Below are 20,446 nucleotides of genomic sequence, written 5' to 3' on the forward strand. Positions count from 1 at the left end.
GTGTAAGTACAAATGAACATATTTTCTCAAATATGGTAGAGCTTTCAGTGTATTATCATGTAATAAATACTCCCATGCCTTTGTCAATGAACCCCTAGGTTTTCATCAGACTGTACACTTCATTATTACTATTACTATTAATATTATTATTATCAGCTGGCTTTTCTCTGATGTCCTGATCATATGTTCCATTGTGAAATCCTTCACTATTTACATATTTCTAAATACCCTTATGAAGGTGCACCTTTTTGCATTAATTCAACCTTTACTATTTTTTGGTGTGTTTGGCTCCCTCTGCTTTACCAGAGAGAACCCATTTCAAAATAGCGATTTAGTGTCTAACAAATGCCATATCGATTTCATGTTCTATGCATCAATTTAGAGTTAGGCCTTAAATCGCAAATTGAAACGGCTATGGACATTGACAGAGATTGTACAGCATGAGTAAGTGCTTTTATTTCTTTACAAGATAAGATAAGTTAGACTGGTGCTCTGATGACGATTAAACCATAAGTCCACAAGCAAGAATGTCTGTTCATTTAGGTATGTTGTTCATTTTTATTTATCTAATTGCTCAACATACAAATGTAGGGGGGAAAAAATGTTCTCCTTAACTAGCTTTTAATTGGAAGACAGAATTCAAAGCAAATAAGGAATTAAGCTCCCTTTTTAATAGGCACCCATGTTCTATAGGAAGCATGCCATAAAATCTGCAATATACTAGGTCAATAAAAAAGCAACAAGAGAGATTCTTGTCTTATTTATTGCAATACTTTTCAATTAAAAATAATAGTGCTTTATGAAGTGCATGGGTCAGTGTGCAGTTTAGAATTTACTGCTCTGACTGCCAAGTGCAATCAGTCTCGATAAACTGCACTATTGTGTAACTGATAATTATCTTGTATGGCTATTTTTGAAGCATGCCAAATGCAGTCAGACTTGGTTAATCCATGCTTGGTTTATCCAGATGCCAGGCGGTATGTAAGTTTTAAAGGGGTGACCAGTCTTCCAGAAAACATTTCATGTTATCTAGTTAGACTAAGACTGTTGGAATCAGAATGAAAACTGGGTCTACGGTGTAGCATTCAGCATACTCTGGTTGGTTGGGGTACTCCTCACTATCCCTGTCTGAAGATATGAATTGTGGTTGTTCATGCATATCTATATTGTGCATTTGTATAAAAATTATGCACAAGACAACTCAACTCACATTAAACATTAAGGATGGCGGTGAATTGAACACAGTTGCAAAATTGCTTTCTGACTTTCTTAATGGGCAGTCAATTTTTAAAATAAATATACTTAAACTCTGGCTGCTCCATAACTTTGGTTAGGTTAAATAAAATTGCTGAAACTGTTTTTTTGACGCTCTTGTTTAACATGGCTGTCTTCCTGGATGATTTATCCATCCTGTCTCTCTGTATATGTGTATATATGTATATGTGTATATGTATATATTCTATTCTATATACTGTACTTCTATTGGCTGCATTTCTCTACCATATGTTACAAGATTTTAAGCACTTGAGATAAGGAATGACCTTCTCTATATTAACATTTTAAGTAACAAAAATGTTAGCCTTTTAATGTATCGGTGTTTGTAAGGAAATATTGAAGGACAAAGGCAGCCTACGCTGAAATGATATGTGAAATATATTGGTAAATTATTACAACTAGACCGCTGACTCCTAAGGAAGGACATATATATCAGTAAATATGTAGCCCAGTTTCTACATGCTTTTTTAGACGAACACTTTCAGGCGACAAAAGTTAGAGAATAATAAAGCGGAACTGTTGATCATGGAGCTGTTCTCGTTGAGCTTTTTGATGCATATAATACTTCAAAGGCATTAATTACCCAATGAAGGACCCTGAGAGGTTTGAGAGCTTGTAACATATCAACTAGTTGTTGGTCCAGTAAAAAGGTATCATACCCTCTACCTCCTTTGTTATTACATAGGCATTAATCTCGAATAAAGGCAGTGCTAGTAATTTGCACATGCAAGAACACAACAATTGATTTGAGCTATTGCTTTGTTAGGGGGCTCTTTAAAATCTCCAAACTTATAACCGAAGGTGTTAAGTACAGTAAATGTTCAACCTCATTTCCACAATGATCTTCTCATATTTGTTAAGACATTTATAAGAAACAATAGATACATCAGGTACAGCAAGAGCAGGGGTTGAAGCTTTTCCCCACAGTTCTGTAATTGTGCTTCAGCCTGATTCTGAAGAACAGTCTAGTTTAGCTTCCATATCCATTCACTCAGTAGCTTTCCTGCTGTGACTGTCAACTTGTAGCCTATTAGTGCCAACTGTGATCTGTTCTCTGCGCGGAGTGGACACCTGTCCAGAAGTAAGTGGATTGAGACCACCGACTCTTCAATTGTCTTCAAAATGACGGATCTGTAATGACAAAAGTAATGCTAACTCATGTGAAAACCCTCCCTGTTATATTTTGTGCTTACATTTTGGTGGCTCTCTTTTTTTTCTCCCCCTCCAGCCCTCGAATGAGACTGTCCTTCATAGTGTTTTCTACGCAGCCCAAACTGATTCTGCCACTGACGGGAGACAGGTATGTTTACAGTCTGAGCAGCTGCATGGGTAGCTGTTATAATTTTTTTAAGGGGGATATGTGGGAAGTATACTGGTCTTTAAATTGTTTTAAATACGTCTTTTGGAAATCACATCTGACCACTTGATTTTATTGAAAAGAACTTGGGGGGGGGGGGGGGGATACTTATCTATCTCTCCCTGCTTCAAAGCTGGTACAAAAAGTAGGTCGCTGGTACTGAAGGGGTTGATACATTTACATTTGCTGGATAAAGAGATGCCAGAGTCTATTATACTGTACTTTAAAATACATGTATCTAACCACAGCACACAAACAAGTTATAGGGAGTAAAAAAGTGACAAAACCCCTCCGCCACATGGAGTACAGTAATGATAATGAACATATATAAGCCATTTTACATGTCTCAGGTCCACAAGCCTGCCGAACTCCATAATAACACAGCATACTGTACAGTGCTGCTTTTTATCCACTGTAACTGTATGCCTTTTGTTTCACACAGCTTGTAAAGGAAAGCCTGGGTCAATGAAGTGCGTGGCCATGTTCTTTGACTCAGGCTTTGCTTTAAAAGCTGTGTGAAACGGCAGACATGAGCTTAAAACGATCCAAGCTTAAGTGGATAAGAAGCAAAAAGTGCTGCACTAAAGATGCTAATTTGCATGTCAGTGGATGCACTGTATGTTGTGTGATCAAGAGGTAAGGCAGGGTTGGGGTCCTGCCTGAGATAAGAAAGTGCTCACAAGCGTTCTTTATCATTATGGATCTAGCCGAATGGGCAATAAGAGGGCCAATAATAACTGTGATACAAGCCAGACCATATCTGCATATACCATATGTTGTTGTAGGTTTTACTTGTCTCGGGGTCTCTCCGTGTATTTCTCTGTCTGTAGTCAGGATAATGATCCTAGAGTTAGATTCAGAGGCGTAGCGAGAAATGCGCGGGCCCCCGGGCAAATTTGTTTTTAGGGCCCCACTAATTGTAACTGCAATTTTTCTATCCCTCCTCCTCATTTCTCCCCCTCCTCCTCACCATCACCAGCTCTCTCTTTCCCCTCATCATTTCTCCACCTCCTCCTCACCATCACCAGCTCTCTCCCCTCCTCCTCACCATCACCAGCTCTCTCTCTCCCCTCATCATTTCTCTCCCTCCTCACTATCACCAGCTCTCTCTCCCCCTCATCATTTCTCCCCCTCCTCCTCACTGTCACCAGCTCTCTCTCCCCCTCATCATTTCTCCCCCTCCTCCTCACTATCACCAGCGCTCTCTCTCCCTCTCATCATTTCCCCCCCCTCCTCCTCACCATCACCAGCTCTCCCTCCCCCTCATCATGTCTCCACCTCACCATCACCAGCTCTCCCTCCCCCTCATCATTTCTCCACCTCACCATCACCAGCTCTCTCCCCCTCATCATTTCTTCCCCTCCACCTCATCATCACAGCTCTCTCTCCACCTCATTTCTACACCTCACCATCACCAGCTCTCTCTCTCCCTCATCAGCTCTCGCTCTCCCCCCTCAGCTCTGTCTCTCTCCCCCCTCAGCTCTCTCCCTTTCCCCCCTTCAGCTCTCTCTCCCTCACCTCTCTCCCTTCCCCCCCTTCAGCTCTCTCTCTCCCTCATCTCTCTCTCTCTCTCTCCCCCCTTCAGCCCTCTCTCTCCCCTCCACTCAGCTCTCTCTCCCACTCAGCTCTCTCTCTCATGCCTACCTTTGGCGGGGAAATTATGGTACGCAATGGCGGCCACAGCATTGATCAGAAGAGCAGCCAGCAGAGGAGGTAGGAGTTGTACTGAGGCAAGCAGGAAGCACGAGGTGAGGAGCGCGCTGTGGCAGCAGACACCGGAAGTAAGAAAGACTTCTAGGTCAGACCGTCGGGACGCGCTCCTCACCGGCTATCCTGCTGTGCCTCAGTACAACCCCTACCTCCTCTGCCGACTGCTCTTCTGATCAATGCTGGCGGCCAGCCGCCGCTACCATCATCTCCTCGCCGCGTACAATCATCTCCCCGCCGTCGCGTATTGTCATCTCCTCCTGCCTGCCTCTGCCGACAGGCGTGTAGAGCGGGCCCCCAAAGAGCGCAAGCCCCCAGGCTTTGCCCGGGCTATAGTTACGCCCCTGGTTAGCTTCATGATTTAATAGATAGGCCTATTTTTTTCCAAAGAGCAGGGGAAACATGCTCTTATTTAAACTTTTCTCACATCTTCCTTATGTTTTACTAATTATTCCCTGAAACCCATCACTTATTACAATTTTCTTGTTAATGGAGTTGTAAAGATGCTTTTAAACCAGCAGATAGAGGTGGTGGTGGCTGAAATGTTGCAAGCGTCTGTCTAGGCATTTAGGAATGGACTATAAGTATATCCATTTCCTGCTTTCCTTGGCTACTGATACAATCCTCACATTAATGATACAGTATTTGATATCTTTGCTAACAATTACTCATTTCATAATATTAACTAATTAGGAAACATACATTTTTGCTAAGTTTAAAAAGCAAATCCCTTTAGTCCAAGAGGCAACAGAAAATTGAGCATGTAGCACTCAACATGTATGTATATATATATATATATATATATATATATATATATATATATATATATATATTAGCAGCACCTGTATATATATATATATATATATATATATATATATATATATATATATATATAAAATTAAATGAGCCCTGTGTGTTAATAGCAAACAATAATAGATGGCACCTTATATAACGCTGATTTCTTTCTATAGAAAGTACTGTATGTAGCGAAGGCAGCACTACCGTTCATGGACTGTATGGACTGCTTAAATGTAATTGATGCACGAGAACAAGCGGAGACCCCAAATCTCTCCTAAACAAACTATGCAACACTCCTGTTGTTCCCAGCACGCCAATAGAAAACAAGAAGACTGATGGGACGGTGTATCAATAAAGAGTGTATATTGCAAGACACAGCATCATTACTCATCATTAGCAACTATATGTAAAGGCAAACAGGGATATAAAAAATGACTGCAGGTACAGACTGAAGGGGAGTAGGGGAGGAGAGGAAGTGGGGAGGGGAATGTGAAATCACAGAAAAATGGGAAACGGGTAGGGAAAACCCTAACAGGGAAGGATGTGGGGGACTATGGTACTTCCCTGCACCCTCAAAACCCAATCCTCCTCCTGATAAAGATAAAAACAAACACTAGTGACACACAAAGAGAGGGTCTAGTGCAGGGGTGGGCAGCCTATTTTTCAATGTAGCCACAGGTGTGGCGAATTAGAAGTGAAAATAGCCACACCATGTAAAAATTGAGGTATTGTGTTGCGCATGCGAAAATTTTAAACACACTGTTTGAACAAGTTTATAAATTCTCAGGGCCGTTCTATAGTGTGTGCGAACGCACGTGCAATTGCCGCATGCTTTTTGTGTGTATGCTGTGAGCGAGTGAGGCACTGTGTGTGTTATAAATAAGTTTGAAATAAATAAAGAAATACTTTAATAAAGTATTTATTAACATTGTACTGTACGTACACACACATACATTTCAGCGGCGGTAGCGGCGAGAAATCTTTCTTTTCCACATCTTCCCCCCGTCGGTCGGTTCCACACTCGCTGCCATGCACGCGCAGCACCATTATAGAAAGGCTGACTAACCTCAGCAAACTATAACTGCCGCACGCGCACACGGCGCAGCAAGCGCACACACTATAGAACGGCCCTCAGACCGCAACCCCCCTCCTCCTCATCCTCCTCTCATGCCACCACCACTAGCCATGATTAGACATCATCATCACCATCTCCTCATCACCATCTCATTTAACCCCTCTCATCATCTCCCTCAGCACCCTTGATCTCCCCCCCCAGCACCCTTGATCTCCCCCCAGCACCCTTGATCTCCCCCCCCAGCACCCTTGATCTCCCCCCACAGCACCCTTGATCTCCCCCCCACAGCACCCTTGATCTCCCCCCCCAGAGCCTTGATCTCCCCCCCCAGCACCCTTGATCTCCCCACCCCCAGCACCCTTGATCTCCCCCCCACCAGCACCCTTGCTCTCCCCCACCAGCACTCTTGATCTCCCCCCCCCCCAGCACCATTGATCTCCCCCCCTTCCCCGGCGGCACCATTGATCTCTCTCCCCCCCAGCACCCTTTCAGCAGTCCCCCTCATCAAGCACCCGCCCCCCATGCCTACCAGATCGCGCGGCGGAGGCAGTGTTGGCTGGGCTGGTGACAGCAATGTTGCCTGGCGGGTGGGTGGCTGGCAGATGGCCAACGCATCACGCTGGAGTGGGCTGTAGGGGGGGGTGCGCATCATGCTGGAGCGGTCAGCGGGTCAAGCTGGAGTGGGCTCGGAGGGGAGTGAGCACACGCTGGAGCGGGTGGGGGAGCGCCACACACACGCTCCTTCCCTACCACGGAAGGGGAGAGGGGGGTTGAGGGGGCCGTTGCGGGGGGGGGGGGGGGAGTTGAGAGTCCCGGCTGCCTTATTCGCCACAGTTTAACTGACAATTCGCCACAAGTGGCGAATGGCGATAGGGTTGCCCACCCTGGGTCTAGTGAATAAATCACTTCTAAACAATGCAGTCAGACAGTGTGGCACACAGGTCTGACTGCAGGGAAGTACCATAGTCCCCTGTCGGAGGAGTAATTTTTTATATCCCTGCTTGCTTTTACATGTAGTAGTTGGGTTATGATGTTGTGTCTTGCGATATACACTCTTTATTGATACACCATCAGTCTTCTTGTTTTCTTTTGGAGTGCTGGGAACCCCAGGAGTGTTGCATGATTTCGTTTTATGATCAAGCGTTTACAATCACCAAATAACTGATGATAATCATTAGGGATTTTTTTCACTGATTTACAAGTTGGTGATGAATCATCACGTTCTTTCTGGTCAGGCTGCTGAGCTCAGTATTGAATCCTGCTCCTTGCTCAATTGAAATATTCTGGGCCTGGCAAAAGTTCAATCCGTCTGCCCACTTTTTATTTATGAAACCCCCCCTCAAAACTGTTACTAGTATGGTTAGCGTGTAATGGCCCACCCTGTGTTGTCATGGGACCATGACATTATGGAGAGTATACAAGAAGAGGGTAATGTTTGAGAAGGTTAGGTACCAGGAGGACAAACGTAGAGGAGCCTCGGGGAGAGTGGATAATGTTTATAAACTAATCGCACAGACCAGGCCCCACTGTTTATTATGTTGCATATGGGATAGTACCCTTTAAATCAGGATCTCATAAGAAGATTAAGAGAGTCCAATATAAGCTTTGAAGTATGCAAACGGCATGCCACAAAGGGCCTCAGTAACAACTGGGTGCTGTCGGATCTGCTCTAACCACGGATCTGCATTAATAGTCCTCTCCGGCGGCAGTTAAGTGGCAGTCACCACACAGACAAAAGGTATAAGGGTCGCTTATACAGGCCTGCAAGGAGCCCCAATGGGACTAGCATTTCAGGGATGATACAGAGGGATACCCTGAACAGGAGAACAAGAGGGGTCCGGGTCTCAACAGTTAACAAGCTAAGAGCTATACCTCGCTCTGAGTCTTAAGAGTGGGCATACATGAAAGCACATAAAGCATTGATACCCATTAAGAAATAAAGAGATATTACAATATTGTATAAAATATGGGTGCGGTCCCTGTGCCTGGGGTCCTAAATAAAAGACTTTTGTATGACAAAACTTCCTGGTGCCAATTATTCAACAACCTTACTACCTCATCACCCAGCCGCTTGAATCATCAGCATATACTTTTTTTTTTTTACAACATCAAAGCCCATATTTACTAAGCAGTGCTCTGCAATAAGACACCTTCCAGTGCCAGAACACACCTTATAGCTCATAGCTTATTCACTTTACGGTCTGTAAGGTAACGAATGGTGTCTTACAGCAGAAATATATATAAATATAGTTACACAATTTAAGTGAAGGATGTTGCCTCATCTTCTGTTATGAAATGAGTAAATCATCTTGCATTTCAAGATAGCAGTGTGCAATTCTGTTGTTATGCAATATTTCCCACAAACTGAACTGCATAACAAACACAGTAGTTACAAAGATATAACAGTTATTTGTACATAACCATGGATTTACGTACAGTATATATATATATATATATATATATATATATATATATATATATATATATATATATATATATATATACACACTGTATATATTATGCTTATAATGCTGCAAGGCTTGTACTTTCTTTATTGCGAAATATGTCATATCGGGCACTGACTACATTAACTAAAGTGTGATGGTCATTATTGCTGGTAAAGGGCTGTTTCAGGGAATAGGCAAATCAAACCAGCTACTAATTTTTTTTTGTCAAAATACCCCTACATTGGTTGTACTTGGCAATTAGTTGTGACATATGCTGTCACCTCTAATGGAGCACTGCTTAACAACATGTACAAGGCATTATCAATTGGCACCGTCATTGTTTTCAATTGGTTCTGTTCCAGAAACCTGTGTCCTATTACTATATTTGGTGATCTTGATCTTTGCTGCAGTCAATGCATTGAGTCAAAGCAGAATTTGAAAGGGAAGATTCAGATGATAAGTATATTCATCATTGAAAACTACTTTGGCAAAGAGTGGATAACCTGCGAATGCAGCATAAGTTGGGAAATGCAGCATTAGTCCCTGGCCGGGATTTATCAAGCCATGGTGGCGTCCCGCACCCAGTAACTATCATTGACTTGATACCTTGCATCGTAGCTTAATGAATCTCGGCTTCTGAAACATAATTCTGCACACTTGTGTTTATCATTTAATGCACAAATCATGTCACAAACCCTAGCTTACACTGCCATGAGTGTTAATTAAAAAAATTAGCGGCTATGAATTTGACATACTGTAATACATAATGTTTAACAACATTAGAAATATGATTTGTGATTTAAAAATAAGCACAGGTTGTGCAGTGTTGTGTCTCAGAGATCCACCGCTCTGCATTTACACACTTATTGCTTTATAAAACAGAACTAGTTAGATACTCTATATTTTGAAGTACAGTATTTATATAGATGGGGACAGGAAGTGCACAGTGTTTTAGACAAGAAAGTTAAAGCCATTGGCTATTGTCCGTCTGACATGACACATATTTATTGTTATAAATAGTATTCTGTACCAAAATTAACTTTAAAACCTATAGAATGCATAAGATAAAATTAATCATGGTAGCTCACAGGTTGTGTTTTACCATACAGGTATACCATGCGGCAATGACAGAGCAGGGTCCAGTTTTAAATGTCGATAGTGTTCACCTTTTTGTCTGTTATTTCCGTTTCAGGAAGCCACTTTAAATATTAAGAGTACAAGCTTATTGATTCACATATAAAAGTATATATTACTGCTATAAAACTGCACGTGGTCCTTAAAGACATGTTTTAAAAACTCCCAATGTATGACGTAGTTTAAAACTGTTCCCATATATGCAAATATTCTTTTGAGGTGCTTTTATAATTAATACATATAATAGAGAAGACACGTCTCGGACATTAAAGAGAATTTTGACAATTAAAAAGGCACAGATATGCAATGTTATAACTTCCAGCATGCATGTTTTATATATCAGAACACAAATAAATGAAACACCTTGATGATTCTGTATGTAGTTGAAACTGATGATTTGTATGTATCATTTCACACATCTTTTGATCTGAGTGCTGTTCCAAATGAGTTCTTTTCTTGCTTCTGCAAGGACTGATGCAGCCACGAGTATCCGAACTCTTGCCTGGGAAAATCTGGGGCAATACCCCAGTACAGTAATGCTGCAACATTTCTGTGACATTTCTGCAGACAGACTAATGGCCCATCGGATTAACACAGCGGGGTTCCCTGGCAGTCCCATTCAAATTGAATGAGACTGCCAGGGACCCCCACTGTGTTAATCCTATGGGTTTTAGTCTGTTTGCAGAAATGTCACAGTAATGTTGCAGCATTACTGGGAGATTGCCCCAGATTTTCAAAGGCAAGTGTTCAGATACTTGTTGCTGCATCTGCTTACCCTGTATCTGTGATTCAATATTAAACAATACTTTTGTACTCTTTAATAATAATTAAGTCTCCCGATTAACCTTCAACCTATCACAAATGAAGACATTGTATGAGGTAGCATGCGTGCATCTTTTCATTTATTTAGCACCAACAGAGTCCAGAGCACTTTACAATCTAGACCAGGTGTGACCAATTCCAGTCCTCAAGGGCCACCATCAGGTCAGATATTAAAGTTATCCCTGCTTCAACACAGGTGGCTGACAACAACTGGGCCATTGATTTAGCCACCTGTGCTGAAGCAGGGATAGCCATATACCCTGACCTTTTGGTGGCCATTGGGGACTGGAGTAGGCCACCCCTGATTTAGACATAGGTTACAGGGCATTGTAGTAAAAATGAGTGCATCATACATAAAAGCACACAGTAGGACAAGGAATTAGTGCCCTAGAGTGATTACAATCAACTGAAGCGGCCTTTCTGCTGTTTTTGGATGAAATTTCCTAGTTGAGTCAATAGGGCAACCCTGATAGGCTGCTTCAGCGGATATAAAACAAGCCCCAACGACGTAGTTGAGCACATGTGCGTCTAATCATGAACTGAACTTAATTGTGATACACAATAAAATGAAACAAAAACATGAAATTCAGTCTTCTGTTTCTGTTTCCTTGATTTGTTACTTGTCTTTCAAGCCTGACAAATCTGATTCCTAGCTTCTTGTGTTGACACACCGAATAAACACAGGAGTGCTTTATTATGAGCCTCTGGTATTTTGCTTCACATATGTTGAATTAAAAGTAGGTACTGTATTTTAATTGTAAATCACTGTAGCTCAGACTAAAGCAAAATGGGTGTTTTTCTATTCACCATCTGACTTAAGCATGAGGACATTCTGGTTAACTAAAAGAAAGCAATGGCTTGAGAGCTATTTTTGAGACGTGAAATCTGTTTCAGAAACATTAGGAAAGATTGTTAGCATCAATACACTTCCACAGGAGAACATGCTGTCAGCAGTTTCTGTTTAGCATTTTGGACACAGTCTGCCTAAAAATCTGCTTTTACAAACTGTCAGGGAAACTCCAGTCAATAAGAAGGGGGAATATAACTGAGAGCATTGAACCTAGAGTGTTTGAGAAGGGTTTTTCTTGTATGTTGGAGGTTTTGTTAAAGCTTACTGTATATGATGTTATATATTTGGTTTAATAAATACAATGTGTTCTGGGGTTTTGTACAGTATGTTATGAGATGGAACAGGTTTATTTTTGGAAAGGTACCGCTAGGAACCTTCAAGAACAATCATAATAAAAACCTGGTTTTGAGCGGGACTGCACCTTTTGTCTTTAGATAAAGTTGTATGATTACAAGTTTTGTAACTTCGAAAAAGTTACACATTCTCCGTGTGTATGCTTTTTCCTCTAGATCAACTTTGGGTTGGATTAACGTTTGTGTTTGTGATGACTATGGCATTAAAATGACATTTATTAAGCTTTTTTTAAAGGTAAATTTACTATTGTTTAAGATTAAAAGTACATCTTCATTAAACATGAACATATACTGTAGATGTAGCCTGCACCATTGATTTCTTTAAAGAGACATGTTACAATATCCTGTACTAACATAAGCATTGCATTCTATGGATTGTCTGGTATAGTCTGGAATATGGATAGTCTGGTATTCTGAATTATACGGGGGTAGTTGTGCTATCACTGTGATCAATAGCTACATGTGCAGTTATTGTAAGTGAAAAGGAGATCATTGAAGCTATACCTTTGCATCATAATGAGACAAATCGTATAGGGCCTAAAATGATGACGGCTACTTAGCTACTGGTTTTAACATTTATGGTCCTTATTTTTTAAATGTGTAACAGTGTTTCCACCACCCAATCACAGATAGGGGCCATTACAGGGTGTGTGGTGCATATACCTGCTGGCAACAGGAGGGCTGAGTCGTCCGCCGATGGTAGTGGGGACACAGGAACAGGCTTCTGGGGTTCATACCCTACATATCTCTTTAGCAGTGCAGCGCCTCCATTGCCGTAGGCTCCAGGAACTGAAGGTGATCTCCCACGGTAGAACTTATTACCTCTCCCCCCCAGTAAGGTCACGCACCAGGCTGGAGGTATATTGCAAAACAGGAACGGGTTTATTACTACACTCTGCAGTAACAGTTACACGGCAGTCTTCTGCCGGATACAGTTTGTCAGGTCAACTATCACTGAAGATGGTCCCTGGACCGCCACTACAGGCCAAGAGCACCCGCGGCCGTCCTAGCTCTTCCCCGCCTCCCCAGTGGAGGCAGAGGTATGGTCCACACTCACTCTCCACCGGAGGGAAAAGCACATGGGAAGGCCCTAATCTCAGGCTCCCAGTTGCGTGACCTTCCTTCCTCAGAGGGGAAGGAACAACTCAACTTTAGGGCAGTCCTGCCCTTAAATACAGCCAGAAGGCGGGTACTCCATTGTCCCAACTACAACAGGATGTACCACCCTCTGCTGTCAGTCAAGTGCAGTACCAAAGGTGAGGGGGAAAACCCCATACCAACTACTGGAAACCTGATAGTACCAGGGTTTACTGCCAGCCCATTGGGCAGAATAGTAGCCAAGGGGTACCCTGCTACAAATGTTGCAATTATTAAGCACACATTTTGCAGCAAATAGTTCTAAAAGTGAATTCTCTTGTAACATGCCATTTAGGACTAGTGTGAATTACTGGTACTGACATGTTTAATGTTTAATGGGTTAAGGGCATTTTGCTGATCACTGCTACTAGCATGAATCAGCCGTATTGGATTTTATTGAACAAGGGCCTACATGTACGTTACAAAATAAGACATTTACAATGTGATATTTTAAAATTTCGTTTTTAAAACTTTTAATGCTTCCACAACCGACAAATCCTTTGGAGAGTCTGTATGATTGTTTCGAATCATTTTCGAAATATGACTGTTTGTGGAGTCTTTTCATTTACAGACATATTATCGTTCTTTTTTCTGCACTTTTTATAAAGTAATTATGATGCTATACAGTAAGTAGTCAAACAGCAAAAGCAGAAACACAATAAGTATGATAACATAAGCACCTCACAGTATGCACACAAAATAATAAGTTACAAGTTAAACAGTTTTACATAGTAACACAGTAGATTAAGTTTTAAAAAACAAGCAAACAAACAAAAAAAAAAACGTGTCCATGGAATTTAACCTTTGTTCAAGTCTAACTTGGTTAGATATTGATCCTATATTTACCTGTATAGTTACAATATTTTGATCCAGCAGAAGTTCAACAGAATCTCCCGATGAAACATTTGCCAATTATGGATAAGCATGCATAAGCGTTCAAAAAAATCGTCGGGCCATTTAATTCACCTGTTTTTTTGAACGTTGATATCATGGTATTCAGAAAGCCTCAATTACCTGTGATAGCAAAATTCCCAAAATGGGCGAGTAGCCGGCGACGTGTTGATCACCTCTCTGCATTTCTTTCAGCTGCAGAGAGAGCTGCACAAAGAGAGCCGCCTCTCTCTGCGCATATCTCGCCAGCGATCAAAAGTATTTAAAATAAATGTAATACTAGTGTAGATGAGCAGGGGGTCTCCGGAGCAGAATAGCATTGATTTCAGGTCTGGGGGACCCCCTGCTTCCCGATATACAGGGCCCGTTATGGGGTGTCCCATGTGACAGTTACGTGACATAAGATATTTAAATGCATAGGAGATTCCGGCACCCCATAACGGGCCTGTATCTCGGGAAGCAGGACCTCAAAACAACATGGTTCTGTTCCAGAGACCACTTGCTCATCTACACTAGTATTAAATTGTATATTAAATTGTATATTAAAACAACTGCTACCCACAATAAATATTAGAAACACAATACCCGCCTCCTCTACCTCCACATGATTGATACCAGAGGCTGCAGGTGTCTGGGGGTCCTCAGGTGGTTCCCGTGGGTGTCTGGGGGTCCTCAGGTGGTCTTCGTGGGTGTCTGGGGTTCTTGGGTGGTCCCCATGGGTGTCTGGGGGACCTAGGGTGGTCCCCGCGGGTGTCTGGGGGCCCACTAGTGGTCCCTACAGGTGTCTGGGGGCCCTTAGGTGGTCCCCGTGGGTGTCCAGGGGTCCTCAGGGGTTGTCCCCATGAGTGTCCGGGGGTCCTCAGGTGGTTCCCATGGTTTTCCAAGGATCCACAGGTGGTCCCCGTGGGTGTTTGGGGGCCTTTGGGTGGTTCCCATGGGTGTCCAGGAGTCCTCAGGTGGTCCCCACGGGTGTCTGGGGGCCTTAGCGTGGTCCCCGCGGGTCCCGGCTGGCCTGTGGCAAAAAAGAAATGTGCAATACATTGAAATAAATAAACACACCTCCCCCCCCAATATATACAGAACAGTAATGGGCAAAATAACTATTATCCATATATGGATAATAGTGCATTTGCCCATTATAAAATAAAACATTATCCAGCCAGCATAAATAAAGTAAATAAACCTTTCTACTTACCCCTGCCATCATGAAGGGCATCCTCGTCAGCATACTGCAGGTCCATGTCCTCCGTTGCCAGAAAAAATACATACAAAAATACAATCTAATGGCCCCTAACCCCTTATACACCGTAGCGGTTTTTTTTCTTCACTGAATCGGAATGCGGATTTCCTGCAGCTGAACCGCATATTTGCTAGCCCCAGAGAGCAGATGATTCCTAAGATAGTTACCTTATTATGTGCTGATAAAATAAATGCCCTCCTTACATCTCAACCCTAATTTCTTGTTATGCACCATCCCGACTCTTGCGTTCCTCTCAAGGATGTCTTCTTTCTACCCCCTTTGTATCTAAAGCCCTCTCCCGCTTTAAACCTTTCTCACTTACTGCCCCACACCTCAGGAATGCCCTTCCCCTCAATACCCGACTAGCACCCTCTCTGTCCAACTTTAAGACCCACCTTAAGACAAACTTGCATAAAGAAGCATATGAATAGCACTGTGGATATTCTGAACACATGATACATAAAGCTTGGCCCCCTGCAGACGAACTTCAAAGAACTCCCTCCTACTGTCTCTGTACATTCTCCCTACCTACCAATTAGACTGTAAGCTCCTCGGATCAGGGACTCCTTTTCCTTAATGTTACTTTTATGTCTGAAGCTCTTATTCCCATGACCTGTTATTTATATTATCTGTTATTTATTTGATTACCACGTGTATTACTACTGTGAAGCGCTATGTACATTAATGGCGCTATATAAATATAAACATACAATACAATACAATACAGTGGCTGCCTGGGCCATCCGATAGGAACCTGTCATGCCATGTTTTGATGATATTGGGGGCTTTCTATTGGACAGTGGAAGTTAGGCTTAGATCACAGCAATATTACATGCATGCAATGTCTTGTATATAATGTATACCCTGTTAATTTATGTAACTGTATTTGTAACCATGTATTATTTGTCTTAACTCTGTGCCCAGGACATACTTGAAAACGAGAGGTAAATCTCAATGTATTACTTCCTGGTAAAACATTTTATAAACAAATAAATAAATATTGATTTCTCTAATGGAACGAGAAGAAACAGCACATAAAATAAATAAATACTGGGAGACCCCTCAATTCAGATTCTGCTAAAAAATATTAGCAAAATCATTTGAGTAAGGGCTATTGCTGCTTTTTAATTATCTCTCATAGAGAACCATCATTTTTTATTCTAATTTAATTTGGAAGAGCGACATTTACATTTTCTTTTTGAGTTTTGTCTAATCATTCTTCTATCTTTCTAACTTTTTACAGAGCCCAAATCACAAAGGGACTTCAAGATTTGAGTAATGAAAAACCTGTGGGTGAAACATATATGCATGAAGGCTTCAGAGTAGTAAGTTGTACTTTATGGATACCTATTTTGCATATGGGTCTCTTTTCATTCCTGGGTTTCTTATACACTAGTTAATGGAAATATCCAGTTACTGTACCTCTTTATGTTGTGTTGGTATCTCCCTATTACTCACTGGTGGAGACCCAAAGAGAACTAAGGCTGGAAAAAAAGAGTAAAAACAATGTTTTTGGTCTCTGATAAACTTGGAAAACATTGTTAAGCCCCATTTGCCGCCTTGCTTTTTACAGCCTGCTTGACACTGAAGCAGATAATGGTATTCACTCCCTGAAACACATGCTTGTATAGGATCAGTTTTATGAGCTCTTCATGCATTGTAATTACTGAGTCTTCTCCATCATTCACTTAAATGTTCACACTGTTATATTCAGGGGTGATATATATCAGCATGATGCAGTTTGCAGCTTGATGCAGACGTTTCTCAGTGTCAGTGTGTAGTTGCGTCAAATTTAGGAAACCGGTTATTTGAGTTTGTTAGTCCTGACTTTGTTTTTTTTTAAGCAAAGTGATTAAATGCCACCTCATACCTGACACGGAGAGAAAGGGAAACTGCATGAATTGCATACACAAACTTTGTTTAATCTCATTAGAATATTGTGAGTAGCAAGAAGAAGGATAATCCTCTATAAATTATATAAATAATAAATAAATATAAATTCATAAGACGTTCAGAAGAGCCGTGCTCAACAAGACTGATCTATGGGTAATGGTATACTTATAGATGGCCTGCTCAGTCTGTGTGGACCAGGGTAAAGTGGTCCAAAGTCCAGTGTCCCTCTGATTGGAGGGGATACCTTGAATATATGCAAAAAAGAGAAGAAACCGACAAGCACAGCCTGTATAAGAAGAAATGTATTGGTACACGGATAAAAATAATATTGCTCACTTACATGTGAGTAGGCACCGGCGAGTGTGGTGTAGCGCGGGCACAGGAACAATCGTGTCCTGGAGATCTCGCTGAAGCTTCAAAGGACTCCGCGCGGCTTTTCCTCTGGCGTTGGCGTCCTGCACCAAAATCTCGGAAGTGAGACAGTCTTGCGCATTTTTGCCTCTGTCACTTTTGGCGCTAACTTAGTTTTAAATACCTGGGCTTATGGTTTGACTCCCACTTAACATTCGGGATGCACATTGATACCCTGACAACCAAGACCTATATGCAAAACTAGGGGTACTTTACAGGAACAAATGCTCCCTAAGTCTCCTGGTCAGAAAGCGTATCGCATAGCAGATGCTAATGTCAATTATTGACTATGGAGACATAGTATATGGCTCGGCACCTCAAACCCACCTTAGCAAACTTGACACCCTCTACAATTCAATTTGTCGTTTTGTTCTCCAATGCAACTACAACACACATCACTGCGAAATGCTCAAAGAACTAGATTGGTCAGCACTAGAGTCTAGGCGCAAAGTTCACCTTTCCTGTCTTGCCTTTAAATTCTTTATGGGCAAGCTACCCAGCTATCTGAACAAGCTCCTCACCCCTACCACATGCAGCACTTATCATCTGAGATCAGACGCCAAAAGACTGTTCATGGTCCCAAGGCTCAACAAAGTATCCGGCCGTTCCTCCTTCTCTTACCGTGCACCCCAAAACTGGAAAAACCTACCAGAGACTCTCACATCCACCACCAGTTTAAGTTCTTTCAAATCTAAGGCTGTCTCACACTTTAATCTGGTCTGTAACTGTTTCATACGTCCATAATATATTTTTTCTTTAACTGTGCACGCAATGTCTTGTATAGAATGTATACCCTGTTCATTTATGTAACTGTATTTGTAACCATGTATTATTTGTCTTAACTCTGTGCCCAGGACATACTTGAAAACAAGAGGTAACTCTTCCTGGTAAAATATTTTATAAATAAATAAATAAACTTCAAACAAACGCCTTTACCACTCTCTAGTTCCACTCTTTCCTCTTGTCTCTGGCATCCGCCGTTCGAGGGGGTGGCTAGTTCTTTCTGGCTCCATTCTACCACAGTGTATTGCCTGGACCATCTAGCAGAACAGGCAGGCAGAGGAATAAAAGGGCTGAAAATCAGGAGCAGAAGGTTTCACCAAAGCCAGTGGATGACTAATTTTTTTCTCTATTGGATTGGATGGAAGGAGGTGAAGGAGGTCAGACAGAGAATCTTCAGGAGTACAACGGTTTGGGTATTCCATAACCTCTCAATTAAGGGAAGATGGTAATCCTGGCAGGAGCAGACTAGTATGGATTGGAGAGACACTAGGGTGTTTGGTGCGGCTAATCTGATGGCTAAGGAACAGCGGAGCCAGATGTATTTCAAAAGACTGCAGACAGGGGCTACGTTTTCCACAGGATTTTTGGGAAAAATCAGTTAGGATGTTACAGGGGCAGGAGACACTTTTCTCAACAGGTAAAGAAAAGATGGGGGTTGAGCATCAAGCAAAGCAGGTCTTGTTACAATTAAGGAGTTTTTTTGGGATAATTGGGAGTCAGGTTAAGGTATGCAGAGGAGTGTGTAGGGAAATCAAGCCAGATTAGAGGAAGAGTTGGGGACTGCCATTGGTCAGGTGTGATTAACTCTAGACAGGCTTGGTGTGGGGACCAAGGCGGGGGCATGTAGACCATATCCAGTTAAAAAGTTGGTAGGTGGTAGGTATGCATAGGTGTGGAAATAGGAATATGTTAGTCTTTGTGAATATGTATGATGTGTATACATGTGTGGCAAGTCATTTGGGGATGTATTTGTCTGTAGCGGTAAAAGAAAAGTTATGAAAAGAGGCGTATGTAGATCAGTGACACTGAAACCAGTTTACAAGGAAGAGGGAAAGGTGGAGGGGGGGAAAAAGAGGATAGAAAGGAAGGTGCTAAGAGAGAAGGTTACCAAGATCATTTGGGGATTGGTTTGAAGCGTGTTATCTTTGCTAATGTAATTGGGAAAGGTATCTCCAGCATTGTTCCGCTTTGCTTAAATATGTAGACACAATTTGGTCAGCTTGTAGGACAATGGGAGGTGTAATTTGGTGGCAATAAGGCAGGGATTTCTGACAGCAATTAGCAATACATACAGTAGGCATATTACTTTTGTCTGCAAGTATATGGATCTATGAATCTCTCTCTTGGTGACACATAGACCCATGCCCTTTCAAGGGACAGTTGGTGTCAACCAGCACTCAGGGAAGTCGGTGGGGGTCTGAAGGGGAGTGTGCAGGGCATTTAATGAGGGACGTTGTAATTGGGGTCAAATGTGTAATTTAGGAATTAATGTGGGTTGTGTGGTGGAGGTCATACGGCTGCAAGTTGTTTCAGGTAATGCAAGGGAATGGGGGAAGAGGATATGGTAGGGAATTTGGCCAAAAAGGGGAAGACGGCAGTGGATTATGAGAGATTTATGCGAGAAGGATTTCCCGACTGGGGGTAGTTCCAAAGTATGAGATGGGGGCTTTCAGGTTAATATATCATTTATCTGTCCTTAAAGGGTTTTTAAAAGATGACGATATTGAGCGGGAATTGTGCACAGTTAAGTATGCATCATTTGATAAAGCTATGGATTGGGTGTGGTGCTGTTGGAGGGGGTCACTTATAGCAAATGCAGATATTGAATTAGCGTTTAGGTTGTTGCCCATTGACCCAGCATGTTTTCCTTTATTAGGTTGTGAATTAGAGGGTAATTGTTATGTGGACATATTTTTTCCAATAGGGTGTGAGTGTCTTGTAAATATTTCAAAACGTTTAGTTCTTTTTTTGCAGTGGGTGTTGTGGAAAAGATAGAGTTGAACAACGTTTTGCACTATTTGGATGCTTTTTTATTTACTTATTGGGCCAGCAGGATCTGGGATGTGTGAGAGGTTGGTTATTAAGTTTCAGCAGGTTAGTGGGGGAATTTGTGATACCATTTGGTCATGAATCACAAAAGAGGTGATGGAGGATTTGAATGTATGGGAGCAGTTTTTTTAGGTTTATAATGGACATACTTTATGTATAGCAGACGCCAGTGATAGGTGCGATTTACAACTAATCACAAGTGCAACTGTTTCAGTAGGATTTGG

General features: G+C 42.0%; 1 protein-coding gene across 1 annotated transcript in view; it reads left to right on the top strand.

The window, feature by feature from the left end:
* Positions 1–20,446, top strand: part of ANTXR2 (ANTXR cell adhesion molecule 2) — a 205,886-nt gene that overhangs the window by 16,651 nt on the left and 168,789 nt on the right. The window contains exons 3-4 of the mRNA XM_075606579.1: positions 2,504–2,575; positions 16,330–16,411. Of these exons, the coding sequence (XP_075462694.1) occupies positions 2,504–2,575; positions 16,330–16,411 (154 nt within the window). The remainder of the gene's footprint in view (positions 1–2,503; positions 2,576–16,329; positions 16,412–20,446) is intronic.

Source organism: Ascaphus truei, chromosome 1, assembly GCF_040206685.1.
Source record: "Ascaphus truei isolate aAscTru1 chromosome 1, aAscTru1.hap1, whole genome shotgun sequence".
Lineage (NCBI taxonomy): Eukaryota > Metazoa > Chordata > Amphibia > Anura > Ascaphidae > Ascaphus > Ascaphus truei.